Source organism: Herpailurus yagouaroundi, unplaced genomic scaffold (genome assembly GCF_014898765.1).
Source record: "Herpailurus yagouaroundi ecotype Mexico unplaced genomic scaffold, PumYag 186, whole genome shotgun sequence".
Lineage (NCBI taxonomy): Eukaryota > Metazoa > Chordata > Mammalia > Carnivora > Felidae > Herpailurus > Herpailurus yagouaroundi.
In genome coordinates, this window is record NW_024412417.1 from 12662725 (window position 1) to 12681387 (window position 18663).

The window sequence follows — 18663 nt, forward strand, 5'->3', positions numbered from 1 at the left end:
TCTGTACTAAGCGGCAGTACCTCTAATCCCAACTGGACATTTTCCTTAAGTCCTTTGGGTGAAAAGATGATCAGAAAAGAAGTCTGTGGGGCGCCTGGGTGGCCCAGTCAGTTAAGCGTCCGACTTCGGCTCAGGTCGTGATCTCGCAGTTCATGGATTCAAGCCGTGCGTCGGGCTCTGGGCTGACAGTGCAGAGCCTGGAGCCTGTTTCGGATTCTGTGTCTCCCTCTCTCTCTCTGCCCCTCCCTTGCTCGTGCTGTGTCTCTCTCTCAAAAATAAACACTAAAAAAAAAAATAAAGTCTGAACAACTCAGCACAAACAATATTAAGTTCATATGAGTGCTTGTGAATAAAGGCATTTCAAGGTTTTGGAATCTAGTTCATTTGACCAGATATTTAAGTCTCCGTAGGATTTAAAAAACCAACCAACCAACAAACTTAAATAAAAATAGATGGAAACACTTTAAAAGACAAAACCTAAGCAGTACGGGTGCCATAAGGTTTTTAAAAAAATGTACATTAAAAAAACCTTTTTTTTGATGTTTATTTATGCTTGAGAGACAGAGTATGAGCGGGGGAGGCGCAGAGAGAGAAGACGACACAGAATCCAAAGCAGGCTCCAGGCTCCAAGCTGTCAGCACAGAGCCTGATGCAGGGCTCGAACTCATGGACCGCAAGATCATGACCTGAGCCAAAGTCGGACACTAGACCGACTGAGCCACCCAGGTGCCCCAAAAATGTACATTTTTAAAAAAAAGACCTTGGTTGTTTGACAAGTGACCAACAAACTGCTCGACATGTGTAAGTAAAAGGAGGTAATATTAAGATTTATAATGAAGAACCTTAATACCTAGTTTAAATTTGATATTTAGTACTAAATTAATATTTAAACCAAGACTATCTTTGGCAGACCAGGATGCATGGTCACCCTAACTGTAAATCTAATTTTGAGAAACACCGTTATATTCTTGTAGAGGAAATATTATGATGGCCTACTTACTAATTAAAATTTTAATAATACGGAATCCAAAAAGCAAGTCACACTTAGAATTTTATAAGACTGAAGACAGTGACAAAGTAAGGTACTTATTTGGTCTACAAAAACCTAAGCTTACTAATGATATCACCTATAAAAACAATGATGGTGTATACATAAAAAATGATGAGAAAAGTAATAGGATTTTAACATAGTTACTTCACATTGCAGATATGCCCATATGGACACAAATGATTAAAGTCTGGCTCCATATATGCAGATTTTAAATTTGGAGCCCTACTATGTACAAAAAATTGGAGAATGCCTATTCGAAACCAAAAATTAAAAAATCCAAAAAGATGGTAACTCAGTAAAAAGCTTACCCAAAGAACATTTAAAATAGAAGACATTTCAGTTCAATATGGTAATCTGCAACTAATGACAGGTTGAACTTTCATTAATAAAACATCTATTTTCTCAATAAAGTATATAGATGTTTTATTAAATCTACACGTAGGAAGGGCTAAGGTTTTTCTGAAACATTTACAACAGATAAAATTAGGGAAGCCTGAAAGATTTCAGTAAACACAACCCCTAGTGTTAATCTTCATTTTTATACACTCAAAAAAGTATACGTCTGACTAAAATCAAACCAAACCAAAAACTCCCCAAAATGAAAATTCTAGCACAAATAAATTATTCAGATTAAATTTAAATATGGTATTTTAGTTACAGTTTGGACTGTGGCTATCACTGTATTTTAGAAAAAGGCTTTGATATTAACTGCATTTTAAAACAGATGGAGCATATTCCACATACTAATAAAAATGAAACACAAGAATTCTTTTCGCCAAAATAGTAACATTGGAAATTCTATTTTATTCATGCTACATATAGCTCAAGTTTGCATTATGATGTGATTAACTAGCTATGCAGCAGCCTTAATATAAAAGCAAAGTGTTATCTCAAATTGGAGTCTGTGTCCTAAAGGACTTACCCATTCAATTTATTGACCTAAACATTTTTCATTTTAGTATTATTTTTACATTAATAGCCAATTACTTCTCCCTTCCAACAACTTACACTTACTCTACACAGGAAGGCTTCAGAATGACAACCTTTTCCTTTTCCCTTGTTAAGTATTCTGTACACCTAAAATAGACCCAACTTCAGGAAAAACAATGAGAAATGAAAGAAATCTCTTGCTGCCTTTAGAATGACTGAGCTCTACACTCAAGAGGCAACTCTGAGTTGAGAAATTAAAAAAAAAAAAAAATGGGAAGAGGCAATATAAAAATCTCCTAGAATGTAGAAGAAATTAGACTAGTTTAGTTTTCTTTAATATCTTCTTTAATAAGACATTACAGCACACAACTGAGCCCCAGTGTGTCAGTTAAACATGGGGATGTAGATCCATATGAAGTAGAATGAAACAAATTGAACCTTAACCCCATTCCTTTTGGCAATTAGTGGAAATACAGAATACAAATGGACCCATTCTCTCTCAGTGTCTCAGATTTTATAAAGTCTTTGAAGACACCATAAGTTTTATAATGAACTTTGCTGTGGTCTGTTAGAGAATCTTCAAATTAAATAATGAGGATGCTTAAGAATTTTAATTTTCCCCTTAGAGCAAATTTAAGTCAAACATAATAAAGAAGGGATTGTAACTAAGAATCCTTACATGAAGTATGAGAATCAATGTCTTATGCAAGACCAATGCAGCTATTTTCCTATCACTGAGATATAAAGTGAAATATGGTGTCTTCAGCTGCTTATAAAAAAGGGTTAAATACAAGAACAAAAAGCTTTTATTCTGAATTACAGCCAGTAAAACAAATGAAAAAAAAAAAAAAAAAAACCAAAACTTGTGAATGGTTTTTAAATGATTTGTTACTAAATGTAAACATACATATGGTCAAAGCACTTTTAAAAACCTTTAAATTGTAATTTAACCAGAACTTCTGTAATACCCACCACAAGCAATCAGGCAAATTCTAATGTTCTGGTAACCAACATATTAGGAAACAACAGATATTAAATCTGAACTCAGGAAATTACACGGAAAAAAAAGACTATTTTAAAGTGAGAACGTAACAGAAGTTGCTAAGAAACTATCACCACTGAAGCTTTTCCTCGTAAATATCTTATTTTAAACTTACAGTGAAGTCAAACAAGGTGGGCAGAACACGCACAGCTATGAAACAAATGCAGTGATGAATTACAGCAGAAAGAGGGAACGCGCTTTGTGACCCACAGGATCAGATTCGTGGCTCTAAGCAATTACCAGTAAATAGTTGCGTTTTCTTCCTATTATATTAACTTCAAATTTTAAACCGAGTTAAAGCAGTTTCACTAGTAAAGCTAACAGCTGACAAAAGCAAATTAGAAGGACCCTAAAATTAGTCTTCCTTAACTGGATGGGATATACCTCATCCATCGGAACCAACCCACTTCCCCATCCTTAGAGCCAAAAGAATGTGGACATTGGCCTATTTTAATACTTTTCTAGTTCAGACAAATCATACTGTACAGTCTTTGATTTCAGGAACCAGTACAAAGTAAACTTCTAAAACCAACCATTCACTTACAAACGAAAGGAGGGAGAAGGTTCTGGGAATTAACCCAGCAGCAAGTCATTCCGATCTTCCTATTAAGGAAAACCACTCATAAAGTTGGCCAAATTATTAATAAATTCCATCAAATTTGGAGTTTTAATCTCAAATTAATGAACCTGAAGAATTGTGAAAGAATCCATAGGTGTAATTTATATAAGATAGATCTTTACCAGTTCACATGTGATCCATCAGGTTTTGTATTAAACGAAAGCTGGATTATTTCGTTACGGCACATACTCCAGAACCTATTCTTTCAGAAGGGCTCACTGAAAATCCAACCACATTAGGAATTTGTCAGTTATCTAGAGGGTATACCTGGCTGGCAGCTACGGCCAGGTCACACAGCAGGCTAAAATATTCCAACCTCAAACACAGGAAATGATCAGAGGGGGAAATGACACATGGTGGTAATATACTAAGGCAGCAGGTAAGTCATTCTTCACCTAGACCAGCAGCTGCCAATAAAACTATGAATGAGTCTGCTCCAACGTAACTAGCGAACCTGCCACTGAGCTGAGAAAGGGAGATAGGAACTGCGCTTGCAATTCTAGCTGACAAATTCATTAGATGTTTATAAGGCAAATAATGTGGAAGGTTAGAACAGAATTTCTAGAACCATTTATCCTGTGATGTTGTAAAATCAAAGTACTACTTTATTAAATGAGTTATTTTACACAATATGAACATCAATATAATTACAATTGTAAAAAAATTTTTTATAACAAGGATGGACTGATTTTCAGATTTCCAAATCAGAGTCAACTGTACATTTACACAGAATTGTCTTTGCATGAAGCCCAAAAGGGAACAGCATAAAAATGAGTGTTTCTGTAGCCCCTTTATTTTTGCTGATCAACAGTTTGTTAGAAAAGCAGCTGCAGGTTTGTTACCTAAGGTCTGAGACAGTAGAAGAGCCAAAGGTGTCGTGAATTCACCTATAAAACATAAATGGAATTTTCAGTGAATGTAAGCATTGCACAAATACCACTTATATGCATTTCAAATGTCTAAGAAAAATGCACCACATGCATAAGCTACCAAGTCATTCTGATGGATCTGTCAACGATTTTATACACAAATCTTTGATAAATTTACTTTAAAAAGGAAGTTATCTCACACCATCACCACCACTTAGGGAAAACAAAAACCACACAAAAAATGTAAACTGATTATTTTCAAGCCACTATCAAGTTTATACAGTGTAAGCCCACATTTTGCTACATATTTCAATGCATTCAGAAGCTCTGTTAAACACTCTAAAATACCTGCAACAAGGCACTCAGGAACATTGTTCTGCATCATTTCTGGGAGCAAGACCCTCAAATGCCTTTGTAATAGTTACTTTCTTTAGGCTGGTAAGTCTCTTCCATTCTTGGACCAGAGCTGGCCAGCATCACCTCAGCCCCCCATTTTGGGCTACAGTAGTAAAAACTTGGGTGTTTCAAAGGCATTGAGAAGATCTGGTTTGGGAAAATGGGTTTTTAACAGTTGTGAAGGTAAACACTAACTTAAAAAAGGGGAAGCAATAAAATCTCAGCTAGAAAAAAGGTAGACATTAATTTCAGTTACAGAAGATAATTTTGCTCTCGTATACAACCTTGACATTAACAAATGAAAAGACAAAAGGTCAACTACCTGTAAACAACTTTATGCCTGAACATCAGCCAATTCTGGAGGAAGTGGAGTCTTAGGATGCTTGCTTTCAAAGTGCTGCTTGAAGGTCTTAGGGTCTGGCATTTGTGTCTAATTTTAAAAAATGTGCAAAAAAAGAGTTAGACCTTATTCATGAAATAAAAATGTGTTAACTTTTCAAATCCTGAGCCTGCTCACGAGAGACAATCGTCTCAAAATACTTTGAAGTTCCTGCAACTAGTGGCTGGCATATGAAAAAGGACCTTGTAACAAAGAAATTCCTAACGTATGACCGTATTTCACATATGGAGAATAGGTGGGTTACATAAAGGATTCCGCTTGTTTAACAGGAAACAAGAGGTAACATTTACTTAACACATTATGTTAAGCAGGTTACCTGAATTCTCATAGGACCTTCCCAGTAATCTTAAATTAGTTCCTACTATTACTCCTCATTTCACGTAAGAAACTAAAACCTAGAGTGTAATTTGTCCAAGACCTGTTTCAACCTCATACTGTACTTCAGTTCTCAAATGTTACACTACACCAACTTCCCTAGGCAAGGACCTTCAGTAATTTATTCTCTTGCTCAGGCAGTTAAACAAAACACGAAATACAAGTTTTGGCTATTTTGGCTATTTTTGGGAGTTTAAAGAGGTGAACTACTCTAGGTCTTTTATTATTTTTTAAAACTTGATTTACTTATTTAGTGTGTGTGTGTGTGTGTGTGTGTATGGGGGGGGGGGGAGGGAGGGGGGCGTGCAATCGGGGTAGGGGCAGAGAGAGAATTCCAAGCAGGCTCTGTGCTGTCAGCAGAGAGCCCACTGCAGGGCTCAATCCCACTCAGGAGCGGAGATCAAGAGTCAGATGTTTGAGCCACACAGGCACCCCTACTGTAGTACTTTCAAATCGAAGCATTTACTCATCAGTAATTTAATGAAATTTACTTTTACCCTGTCTCTTTCCCAAGAGAATTTAAAGTTGCTCACTTGCATTATTTTCAGTGTCTCAAAGCTCAGTATGAACAAGATACTTAATGTAATAGGTTTCCTCTCTTAACAAGAACTTTCATGTAGTTAGAAACTTCAATTTCATCAGTAATGCCTTCAGATGATAAACTTTAGTTTTGGAATCGTGTCTTACCAAGATCCCTTCCCACAACCCTACCAAGGTGTGGGGCTTTGGAAAAAAAATACATATACATATGTATACATGCATATGTACTGGGCCACCGTCACTATGTATTTTTCCTTTGGCACTTCTATTCACGAACTTCAAAGGTGCTGAGCTTAAACAAAAAAGCAAGAAAGAAACTGGCTTGGAACTGAAGAAAAACTTCTTTGAAAGGAAGTGTGGTATGGTGGCCTGGAGGGTGGGCTCAGGAACTAGACTGCCCAGCTTCAGGTCCCAGCTCTTCTCTGTACTAGCTGGGTGACCCTGCATGAGTTATTTAATCCCCATGGCTCAGTTTACTCTTCTATAAAATGAGAATAATAAAAGTCCTTTATCTCAGAGGGTGATTTTGGGGATTAATGTGCTCATACGTGTAGAACGCCAGATAAGCACTCAATAGTTGTTATGACTACTCTTCAAATCTAATAAAACATATGAATTCTAGGAAAGGCCCTAACGTAAAAATACTCCGTAGAGTTTTGCAGACCTCCTAAGAATTTAGTAAAGAAAAAAGACAATTACATAACCAGGGGTATGCTTGTGTCTCGTACAGCTCTAAACTAAGAATGTAGATCTGACTTCTTACAAAGTTCAAAGTGTAGTATCTGCCCTGAAGAAGACATCTTTATTCTTCACGAGGAAAAGGACTTTGCTTTGTTCACTCCCTTCCCCCAACACCTAGAGAACTGTGCCTGGCCACGGGAGCCATTCAAAAAAATATTTATGGAAGAGACAACTGAAGATGGAAACCTAAAATAAGCGGCTCTCCAATCTATCTATTTTGCCATGGCTGCAAAACTTTAACCTCGATACGGCAACGTCTAAGCAAAGAACTGTCCACAGGAGGGTTATGCCGTCCCACTCCCCTTACCCTACAGACAGTGCAGGTATATATTAAGGCAGCTTTGGCAGCAGCCTTTTGGTCATGTCCTTGTTTCTTCTTTTGTCCAGCTTGCTTTTTGGCATTTTTCTGCTGCGACTGAATCTTCTGCTGTCCACGAGCCATATCTAAAAACAGAAGTTGAGGCATTAGAGTGATTAATACCGAGTAATCGAAGTATGGTAATGCTCTCAAGAGTTGAAGACTTAAGTTTTATAGAGCTGTCAGTCAAAATGTATGGGTTTTCAAATTCTCACATACAATGCTACTAGAGAATAAATTAGTACAACCACTGTCGAAAACTGTTTTGGTGTACTCTATAAACCTAATAATTCCACTCCCGATATAAATGCAAATGTACATATCCACCCAACAGAAATGTTGCATTTCCCAACAGAACTGCAAATGTACATATCCACCCAAAGGCAGTACAAGAATGTCCAGAGTACTTGTTTCCAAAACTGGAAACGGTGCAAATTCCAGTTAATAAAATGGATACATAACTTGTGGTATACTTATCAATGGAATACTACCTGCATTCACAAAGAAAAAAACTATGGTTACAAGTAACAGGGTCGTATCCAGTGTTAAAGAAAAGAAGCCAGACACAACATACGGGTCGCATACAGTTCAAAACAGGCAAAGCTAATCTAGGAGGTGGTGACTGGGAAAAAAGCGCACGGAGGGCAGTTGATACGTTCTATCTCTTGATCAGGGTGATGGTTATATAGGTGTGTTCACTTGTAAAAACTCACTGAGCTGTACATCTAAGACCTGTACAGTCTGCCGTACGTAACCTTCAAAACTTTGCCAAAAAAGTTTAGCACTCTTCCCCAAGCAATTGCTTGATCACTTTGCAAAGGTACTTTCCCTTTCTAGTATTAACTGTCATGAATTAAGATTCTTACAATTTAAGAGAAATTTAGAGCTGTCATCTAAAGGTTCTGAAGGAGATCCTAAGAGCAGTGGGAACTGTTCTCCTAAGTACTCAGGTTACATAAAACCACTATGCTATTCTAAATCTTTCTAAACAATTGATCTTTGCAGGATTGCTGGAGAAATTACTAAACAAGATTACATTAGTTCCCAATTGAGAGAATAAACCTTGTAAAAAGGGTAAAGGTACCTTTACAAAAATGAAAGGTACCACTTTTTACTACTGATAGTCTGAAATGAAGCTAAATGGGTTAAAAATAAATGTCACTGAAAAAGTTACTTTTACTTTTTCATTAAATTTAAGTCTTCTTGGAGCACCTGGGTGGCTGTTGGTTGATTCTTGATTTCAGCTCAGGTCAGGATCTCGCGGTTATTGAGTTCAAGCCCCACACTGTCAGTACAGAGCCTGCTTGGGATTCTCTCTCTCCCTCCCCTGCTCTTGCTTGCTCTTCAAATAAACTTATAAAACAAAAACAAAAACAACAAAAAAAAAAGAAGAACTGCAGAAACTTAAAAAAAAAATTAAAGGCTTCTCAAACCAAGAAACAGATTCTTAACTATAAAGACCTGATGGTTATCAGAGGTGGGTAGGGGGATGGGTGAAAATAGGTGATGGGGATTAAGGAAAACACTCATCATGATGAGCATTGAGTAATGTATAGAATTACTGAATCACTAATATTGTACACCTGAAATTAATATAACACTACATGTTAACTCTACTGGAATTAAAATAAAAACTTAATAAAAAAACATTAAAGTCTTCTTTTGGGCAACACACGTTAAACCTGCTCCTAAAGGGCCTAGGAGCCCCAGCTACCTTTTAAATATATTGAAATTGGGTCCTAAGTAGAATTCCTATGTACAGCTTTGACTAGCAATGCAATTAAGTTTTAAACTTCTAAATCACTGCAGGGCATGAACATAACATGGACCTACATCACCTCTAACCAGAAAACAGTACTGGCTTTTTCTGACTGGGATCCTAATTAGTTAATGAATATAAAATCAAAGCATTTCATGGAAGCACACGAGGTTCTCCCGAAAAAAGGAAAAAGGGAAACTGAATACATAAATACACTGCTTGGACAAGTTCCCACTAGTATTTAACACTGAACTGAAAGTCAAGTAAAATATAGAAGAGACTCAATGCTTTTCTAAAAAGCCAGCTATTTTAACAAACTACAAAAATTTTTAGTATGCTAGCCTAATGTAAGAACCCCGTTCCCATATAATGGTAAATATTACCAGATGTGTTAGTCCTTGAACACCAAACTTCCATTTTCGCTTTTCAAAAGCCAAATATTTATTATTTCCAAGCCAAACGGAATGATTTTAAGTATATTTAACTACAAATGTTATGGCAGCGTATCAAACCTGTTCCCACAGAAACCGTTTTTAGATACTTGAGTATGATGCGGATGCTAATAGGTATGCAATCTTTATGTATCCCAGTCTAGTATAACATGTTGTATCAGTACCTTATGTTAGAATACTTCAGTCCTCTCAGGCTTCTGAACTCTTCTACACAATGTCTGCCATGCATGCTAACACTGATTTTGCGGGTAACCTCAATTGTTTTAATGCCACTGAGTCCTGAAATTTCTTTGATAATTACAAGATATTAGCTATTCTGATACCACTTTCAGGCAGTGCTCTGTACACTGTCATGAGATGAATATTATTTTTAACTTTTCCACCTAGCACTTCTCCTAAAATATAACATTACACCACAGATTTAACCTATTTTCCACTGTCATCTAAAGTAGTAAATAAAACCATAAAAGCTTTGATAAGTATAAAGGCTGTTGTCGCTTCTTCTTATTTTTAAAACACAAAACTGAACACCCCGTAAAGGAAATCGAATCAACCGTCTACATGCGTGGGGTAGGCCCCTAACTTCCAACAACTCACTGCATTAATTTCCTTTCTGAAAGCAGAAATGCAAACGAACAAGCCACCTGCTTTTGGACAGCTCAACTTAAGAAATGCTCTCAAGCCAAATCGAATTTTCTACAAAATCTTAAGCACAACTTCTTAATTACATACGACAAACTCAGGGGCAACAAGTCACTTACAAATACCTTAAACGCAGATTTTTAATGTTACTCTTATTTACTGCAATTTTCCGAGAGGGCTGCAAAGAGGGAAGTAGAACGAATAAAGAGTTGCTCTAAAATGAAGAGCTTTTTACAGGAGGCAACAAGTAAGGAGTGCCCCCTAAGATCCTCTTAAAACCCAAACAACTGAGTAAGAAAAGATTTTTCGATCCAGGAAGTAGGATCATTCTCCATAACCATCTGAAACGAAGAGGCCCAGGCAGTGATCAACATCCTGACCCCCACGTTTTAACTACATCCGTTCACCGAGGGTAGAGAAAAGCACCAGGAGTAAGGTCTATCTCACCCAACACTTGACCGACCCCAGCTGCAGCCCGGCCCACCTTCCTTCCCAACCGGCCTCTCCCGCCTCGGGGAGCTCCTTCCCCGGTCCGGCCACACAGCCCCCACCTACCCGCCACTCCGCACAGATTCCGGCCCGAGACGCGCCTCCCCGAGGCTTTGGCCGCCCCAAACCCGGCCCCTTCGGCCACGGGGAGCCCGGGCCTCGAGAAACCGACCAGCTGCTGTCGCCAAGGGGTAAGGTTACCGCTCCGCTCCGCGGCCTGCAACCCGGCCACCTGCAGGGCCTGGCAGGCGCCCGAGCTCTCCCTCCTGCCCGCGGCCCGCGCTGGGACAGGACGGGCCGCCGCCTGGGAGACGGGGAGGCCGGCGGCCCCTCGCGACCCGCGGCGACCCCGCCGCCGGGCCCCCACCCCGGCTCCCGGACGTCCTGCGGCGTCAGCGCCGCCCCCACTGCCGCTCACCCGGGCCGGGACAGTCTTGTGTCGGAGAGACCGCGCAGCGCGAGAGGGCCGGGGGAGGTGGCCGGAGGGAGAGCAAGGGGGAGCGCGCCCAGCACCGCTTCGGCCTCCTCCACCCGCCAAGGAGGGGAAAGAGGAGAGCGGAGAGCACAACAGCCCGCGCCTCGAACCCGCCGCCGCGCGCGCCCGCCGCCGCCTCGGCCTGGGGGGAGGCCACTACGCTCGTGCCCGCGCACGCCGCGCAGCTCTCCCAGTCGCCCCAGCGCCCGCCCGCTTTTCGCCGCCCACTCGCCTTCCTGCTGCGGCCACCTCCCCCGCCCCTCCTCTGCTCGCACGCCTGCGCCCTTTCCGGTCGCGCAGGCCAATGGCAGCGCGCCCCTATTACATAAGCGCCAGGGGGCGGGGCCTGGCGGCGCCGGCGACCCCTGCGAGACGGGAACTGCAGGGGACGTCGCCCTCTGTCCCCGGCGCCCCTCCTCTCCCGCGTGCGCTATCTAGGCGGCTTCAGCCGGCGCCGCGCCGCGTGTTCGCTGTCCTGCTGGGTGACGGCCCGCGGCGCGTTTCACAAGTCGCTCGCTAGCACACTCACTCGGGCGGCGGCCCGCCTCGGCCCCCGCGGCCCTTCGCACTCGCCTCCCGCCTCGCCGGCGCCCTGTTATGCTGTGGCTCCGGGGACTGGCCGGGAGAGGTGCGCCAGCGCCGCGGCGGCGTGGGACACCGGGCAGCCCGCCACCCGGACGCACCGCCGCCCTCGCCCCCAGTGCGGCCCGTGGGCCCGGCAGCTCCTAATAGGGACGCGGCCTTTGTTCTCTCATCGGCCTCCCTTTACCGCGTTCCCACGGAAACCCCGGTTATTTACTTATTTATTTATTTTACCAATCTGGGGTTTTTAGGGAGTTCAGGATTCCAGCCTCAGTGTTGCTGGCTAGGGCTCCCTGATCGGATTAGCGGACTACTAACTATACAGAGTTGCTAATATTTGGGGGAAATGGCTAAGTTGGGTTGGTTTGGTTTCTCTTGATTTATAGGCCACAACAGCCAACTTCCAGTATCTGATTAAGAGCGATTGCGATTGTAACGATTATTGTATCTGCTGATTATCTGGAAAGGGCATTTTAGACATTGGCTTTATTCTCTCGTGCACCCACCCCACCCCCCCTTGTTGGTTTCTAATTAGATTTATTCGTAACAAGGAAAAGGGAGGCTTTTGCATTTGACCCAGTCACCTTGCCCATAGCCTCCACTCTCCCAAATTTGCCTGTAAGTGCGCAGGAGTTGCTAGTTTAATATAACTACATCCCAGGTTAGCTGGACTGGGATACAGATATTACAACTGAACTGTTTAAAATAACCAGGAAAGGGGCGCCTGGGTGGCTCAGTCGCTTAAGCCTCCGACTTGAGCTCAGGTCATGATCCCACAGTTTGTAAGTTCAAGCCCTTCATCAGGCTTTGTGCTGACAGCTCAGAGGCTGTAGCCTGCTTGGTATTCTGTGTCTCCTCCTCTCTCTGCCCCTCCCATGCTCTTGCTCTGTCTCTCTCTGTCTCTCAATAATAAATGTTAAAAAAAATTTTTTTTAATCTCTTTAGTTTTCAGTTGTAAGCTAATTTTCATCACCACATGCCCAAATAGATATTGACCAAAGGAACTGGAGGTGTCTAGAGAAACCAAAACTTGGCATATCATGAAGCTCTAGCTTAATCAATATTCACCATAACCATAATAACTGTATTAACCTGTCTACTAGAAGGGGATTGTGGTATTTGGAGAACCTAGAGACAGGAAATCCAAAGAGTTGTGTTTGGCCATGAATCAGAGTGGGCAGTGGAAAGGGACAGCGAAATTTGGCCAGCTAAGATAAGTCGTCTTAACTAGAGAGGTGATTTTTGCTGTGAAATAGTATTAATATGCCACTTGTTACCAAGGCCTAGGTGAAACATCCATTTAAGCCAGTGTTCCTTAAAATTCTGCATTATACCACCTTTGAGAATTTGGTAAAAGCTAAGGAGTGTGCTCCCGGAAAGTTCATATACCTAAAAACTCAGCCCCATTGGTACAGTTTCTCAACCTTGGCACTACTGATGCTTTGGGCTAGATAATTCATTGTTATGAGGGGCTGCCCTGGGGATTGTAAGATGTGAGGCAACATCCCTGTCCTGTACCCTTTTGAAGTCAGTAGCACCCTATCTCCAGTTCTGACAAAAGAAAAATGTCTCCATACCTTTCCACATGTCTTCTGGGGGTCAAAAAACTCCCTTGGTTGAGAACTACTGCATAGAGGGTGTGGTATTATAGTAACTATATGTTGGTTAGGGCATTTGAAATCTGAAGGGAAAAAAGGAAAAAAGGAATGGGTAAGATTCAGCATCTGAGAAGTGACAAACAGTAAAGGAAAGGCGGATGAATTAGCATTACTACCAGCTGGTGTCCTACTTATTCTATAGAAATGTGGCAGCAAATGGGATATGAACGCCTCGGAAGGATTTTTATACACATTTCTGCTTTTAATTGTGAATGCTGCAGTATTTCTACTGACTGGTTTTCTTCTTCTACCTTTAGAAAATTACTCTAGGTTAATATGCAATAAGCATGTGCCTATTTTCAATCCAAAATCACAATCAGATTAAAATGCTTCTCTGGAGACTTGAAAAGACTGATTTATTTGTATTCATGTCTGATTTTCAGGGCTGAGAGAGCTGATGGTTAATCAATATATTATTTCTCAAATGAACGGATTATTCTGAATCACTTTTCCCAATTTATCTGTGATATGTAGGTTAATAGCTAAATATAGGAAAGTGCTTAGCTTAGAGAGGTTCGTTAGAGTATAAAAGAGGCAAGGTCCTGGCCCCATAGGTCCTTCCACTTAGTGATGCACAATAATAGCAATAATGACAACAATAACTCAAAACAAAAATGTTCCCTTTTCTATATCTTATTCTTCTAATCGACTTCTTATTGTGATTTCTCAGGGCAGGAACCTCTGTTTTCCCAAAGGAATCTCATTCATTGCCGTGGCTTTAAAATAATGAACTTCGGGGGTGCCTGAGTGGCTCAGTCGGTTGAGCATCGGACTTCAGCTCAGGTCATGATCTCATGGTTTGTGAGTTTGAGCCCTGTGTCAGGTTTTGTGCTGACAGCTCAGAGCCTGGCGCCTGCTTTGGATTCTGTGTCTCCTCTCTCTGCCCCTCCCCTGCTTGTGCTCTGTCTCTTTCTCTCTCAAAAATAAATAAACATGAAAAAAAATTTTTTTTAATAATAAAATAATGAACTTCAGATGACCCTACATCTATCTTCTAGTTCAATTCTCTTCTGATTTCTAAATTGATATATCCAAATGCCTATTTTCCATTTCCACTTTAATGTTTTATAGACATTTCACATTTAATACCGTATGGTATTGAATCAAAGAAGCTATTGATGGTAAATCACATTTATCTCCACCAAGATAAAAAAAAAAAAATTACTGCCACTTGTACTATGGCATAATGCTAAGATACCCTTGATTGTACAGTATCTCAATTTCAGAGATGTTAGAATTGGTTTTTAAAATACTGCAATTTATTAGAATAGCATCAAAAAGAATAAAATACTTAGGAATAACTTTACAAAGAAGTGCAAAACTTATATTCTAAATGCTACAAAACATTGTTGAAAGAACTTAAAGAAAACCTAAATAAATGGAAAGGCATTCCATGTACATGGATCAAAAAATGTACTATTATAAAACTAGCAATATTCCCCAAATTTATCTGCAGATTCAGTGCTTCCCCTATCAAAATCTCAGCTGTCATTTTTGCATAAATCAACAAGCATATTTTGAGATTCACCTGGAAATTCCAAGGAACTCAGGGTAAAATAAGAAATAGATTTGGTCTTCAACCAAAGCTCCTAAACCCTTGGAATTTCCTGAGTGTTAGGAGTGTCTTTTGTCATTGATAAGGAGCTCCTTTTGAGCTTACCTGAATTTATGCTAATTCGTGGCTTAGGGTGGGGCTCCTAGATGGTCTCCAGATAAGACTGGTGAACATATCAAACAAGGGAGTAGAGGATTAAAACTGTCTTTTTTTTTTTTTTTAATGTTTATTTCTTTTTGAGGGAGGGGTGGGAGGGGCAGAGAGAGAGGGAGACACAGAATCTGAAGCAGGCTCCAGGCTTTGAGCTTAATCAACTGAGCCACCCAGGAGCCCCAAGGATTAAAACTTTCATCAACAATAGCCAGACTATTGAAAAGAGCCCAAGAGTCCATCAATAGATGAAAGGATAAAGAAGATGTGGTATATAGGGGCACCTGGGTGGCTCAGTGGGTTAAGCCTCAGACTTCAGCTCAGGTCTTGATCTTGTGGTTTGTGAGTTGGAGCCCAGTGTTGGGCTCTGTGCTAACAGCTCAGAGCCTGGAGCCTGCTTTGGATTCTATGTCTCCCTCTCTCTCCTCCTTCCCCTGCTCACACTCTCTTTCTCAAAAACAAACATTAAAAAAAGAAGATATTTTATATAAATATATATATATACACACACACATATATATTCCATTATATATATTATATACATATTCCATTATATATATTATATATGTATTCCATTATATATATTATATATATATTCCATTATATATATTCCATTACACATATATTATATACGTATATGTATATATTATATATAATATATGTGTAATGGAATATTACTCAGTCATCAAAAAGAATGAAATCTTGCCATTTGCAATGACGTGGATGGACCTAGAGTGTATTATGCTAAGTGAAATAAGTCAGAGAATGGCAAATGCCATTTGATTTCACTCTTCTGTGGAATTTAGAAATTAAAACAGATGAACATATGGGAAGAAAAAAAAGGGAAAGGGAAGCAAACCGTAAGAGACTCTTGACAATAGAGAACAAACTGAGGGTTGATGGAGGGAGGGAAGTGGGGGATGGGCTAAATGGGTGATGGGTATTAAGGAGGGCACATGTTACGACAAGCACTGGGGGCTATATGTAAGTAATGAATCACTAAATTCTCCTGAAACCAATGTTAACACTCTATGTTAACTAGAATTTAAATAAAAATTTGGAAGAAAAAAAAAAAAACCTTTCAGCCCTAACCACCAAGCTCTAGGAAGGCAAAGGGAGGGGGCTGGAGATGAAGCTCTATAAAAACTATTGAGCAAGATTAGATGAGCTTCCAGGTTGGCAAACTTATCCACATGCTGGGAAGGTGGCACACACCCCATATGCTGTTCCATGGGGACAGAAGCCTCTGCACCTGGGACCCTTCTGAACTTTGCCCTATGTACCTCTTTATCAGGCTGCACATCTGTATCCTTTATAATGTCTTTTATAATAACAGTTTAAACATAAGTAAATGTTTCTCTGAGTTTTGTGAGCTGTTCTAGCAAATTAATCAAACCTAAGGAGGTAATCATGGGGACCTCTAATTTATAGCAGGTTAGTCACAAGCACAGGCAACAGCCTGAACTTGCTACTGGCATCTGAAGGGCGGGGGTGGTGGCAGAGGGCACTGTCTTGTAGGACTGAGCTGTTAACCTGTGAGACCTGATGATATCCCCGGGTAGATAGTGTCAGAATTGAGTTAAACTGTAGGACACCCAGCTGATCTTGCAAAATTGTTTGATGTTTGGAAAACCTACATGTCTGGTGTCAGAAGTGAAGTAGTGTTGTTCTGAAGTATTGGGAGTAGAGGAGACACGGGGAGAGGAGGAGGAGTCTGCTCTCTATTTACATCAGAATAGCCAAAACAACGTTGAAAAGAGGACCCAAGTTGGACGACTTACCCTTCCCAATTTCAAAACTTGGCTGTAAAGCTACAGTAGTTAAGACTATGGTACTTGGAGAAGAACAGACATTTGGGGGGCACCTGGGTGGCTCAGTCAGTTAAGCATCTGCCTTCGGCTCAGGTCATGATCTCGCTGTTCATGATTTCAAGCCCCACATCAGGCTCCCTACTGTCCACGCGGAGCCTGCTTCAGATCCTCTGTCCCCCTCTCTTTCTCCCCCTCTCCTGCTTGCACACACACACTCACAAAAATAAATAAAAACTTAAAAAAAAAATTAAAAAAAAAAACCCAGGCATTTGGTCAATCAGATAGACTTGAGAACCCAGAAATATTCACACTGATTTCAACACAGATGCCAAGAAAATTCAACAGGGAAAGAATAGTCCTATCAACAAATGGTGGGGGAACACTTGGATATCCACATGCAAAAGAATGAAATTGAAACCTTATCTTATGCCGTACACAAAAATTAATCAAAATGGATCACAGACCTAGGTGTAAATGCTAAAGTATAAAATTTTTAGGAAGAAAATATAGGAATAAATCTGCATGACTTTCAGTTAAGCAAAGCTTTCTTAGATATGACACCAAAAGCATTCATGACAAAAGAAGTAACCTATTTAAATAATGGGTAACAAATCTGAGTAGATATTTCTTCAAAGAAGATATACAAATGGCCAATGTATACAAGAAAAGGTGCTCACTGTTATTAGCCATCATGGAAATACAAATCAAAATACTGAGATAGTATTTCACACCTACTAAAATGGTGGATGTAATAAAAAAAGACCGGAATTATGTGTTGGAATGGATGTGGAAAAAATGGGACCCCCATACTTGCAATGTAAAATGGTGCAGCCTCTTTGGAAAATATTCTAGCAGTTCCCCAAAAGGTTAAATATAGGGCTGCCATACGATTCAGGAATTCCTATTCTAGATCTATATCTGAGAGAAAGGAAAACATACATCTACTCAATAGCTTGTACATGAATGCTCAAAATAGCATTTTGGCTATTTATAATAGGCAAAAAGTAGAAACAACCCAAATTTTCATCAACTGATGAGTTGATACATTAAAGTGGTGTATATATATATATATATATATATATATATACACACACACCATATATATATATATATATACACACACCATATATATATACACACACACCATATATACACATTTTATATATATAATAATTATATATTTTTTATATTATATAATTTATATCATATAATAATAATTATATATATAATATGGAATATATATAATATTCCATTTAAGGAATATATATATATATTTTTAAAAAAATCCCTAAATGGAATATTATACACCCATAAAAATGCATGAAGCACATGGCCAAATATTGAAAACATTATGCTAAGCGAAAGAAACCAGTCACAGAAGATCATATATTATGTGATTTAATTTATATGAAATGTCAAAAATAGGCAAGTCTTTAAAGATGAAGTAGATTAGTGGTTGCCTAGGGCTGGGAGAATTGGAAGGAGATGGGAAGTATATGGTAATGGGTACAGACTTTCTTTTGGGATGATGAAAATGTTTTAAAATTGACTGTGGTGATGATTGCACCACTCTGAATATACTGCAAACTACTGAATTGTGTACTTTAAATGAGTGATTTGTATCTTATGTGAATTATATCCCATCAAACTGTTATATTAAAAAATTTTTTTAATGCTTATTTATTTTTCAGAGACAGAGACAGAGAGAGAGTGTGAGTCGGGGAGAGACAGAGAGAGGGAGACACAGAATCCAAAGCAGGCTCCAGGCT

General features: G+C 39.8%; 1 protein-coding gene across 3 annotated transcripts; it reads right to left on the reverse strand.

Annotated features, from left to right (window-relative positions):
- Positions 1-2303: 2303 nt before the first annotated feature.
- On the reverse strand, positions 2304-11296 carry ZNF706 (zinc finger protein 706). 3 transcript variants are annotated; one of them, XM_040494141.1, is made up of 4 exons: positions 11082-11296; positions 7271-7407; positions 5230-5337; positions 2304-4529 (listed from the first exon to the last, which is right to left on the reverse strand). In XM_040494141.1, the coding sequence occupies exons 2-3, from the start codon at positions 7403-7405 to the stop codon at positions 5242-5244; spliced, it is 231 nt and encodes a 76-aa protein (XP_040350075.1). In that variant the 5' UTR covers positions 7406-7407; positions 11082-11296; the 3' UTR covers positions 2304-4529; positions 5230-5241. The 3 variants fall into 3 exon arrangements, with proteins under 3 accessions (XP_040350075.1, XP_040350076.1, XP_040350073.1); XM_040494142.1 differs by lacking the exon at positions 11082-11296 and adding an exon at positions 10730-10964; XM_040494139.1 differs by lacking the exon at positions 11082-11296 and adding an exon at positions 9697-9721.
- Positions 11297-18663: the final 7367 nt, after the last annotated feature.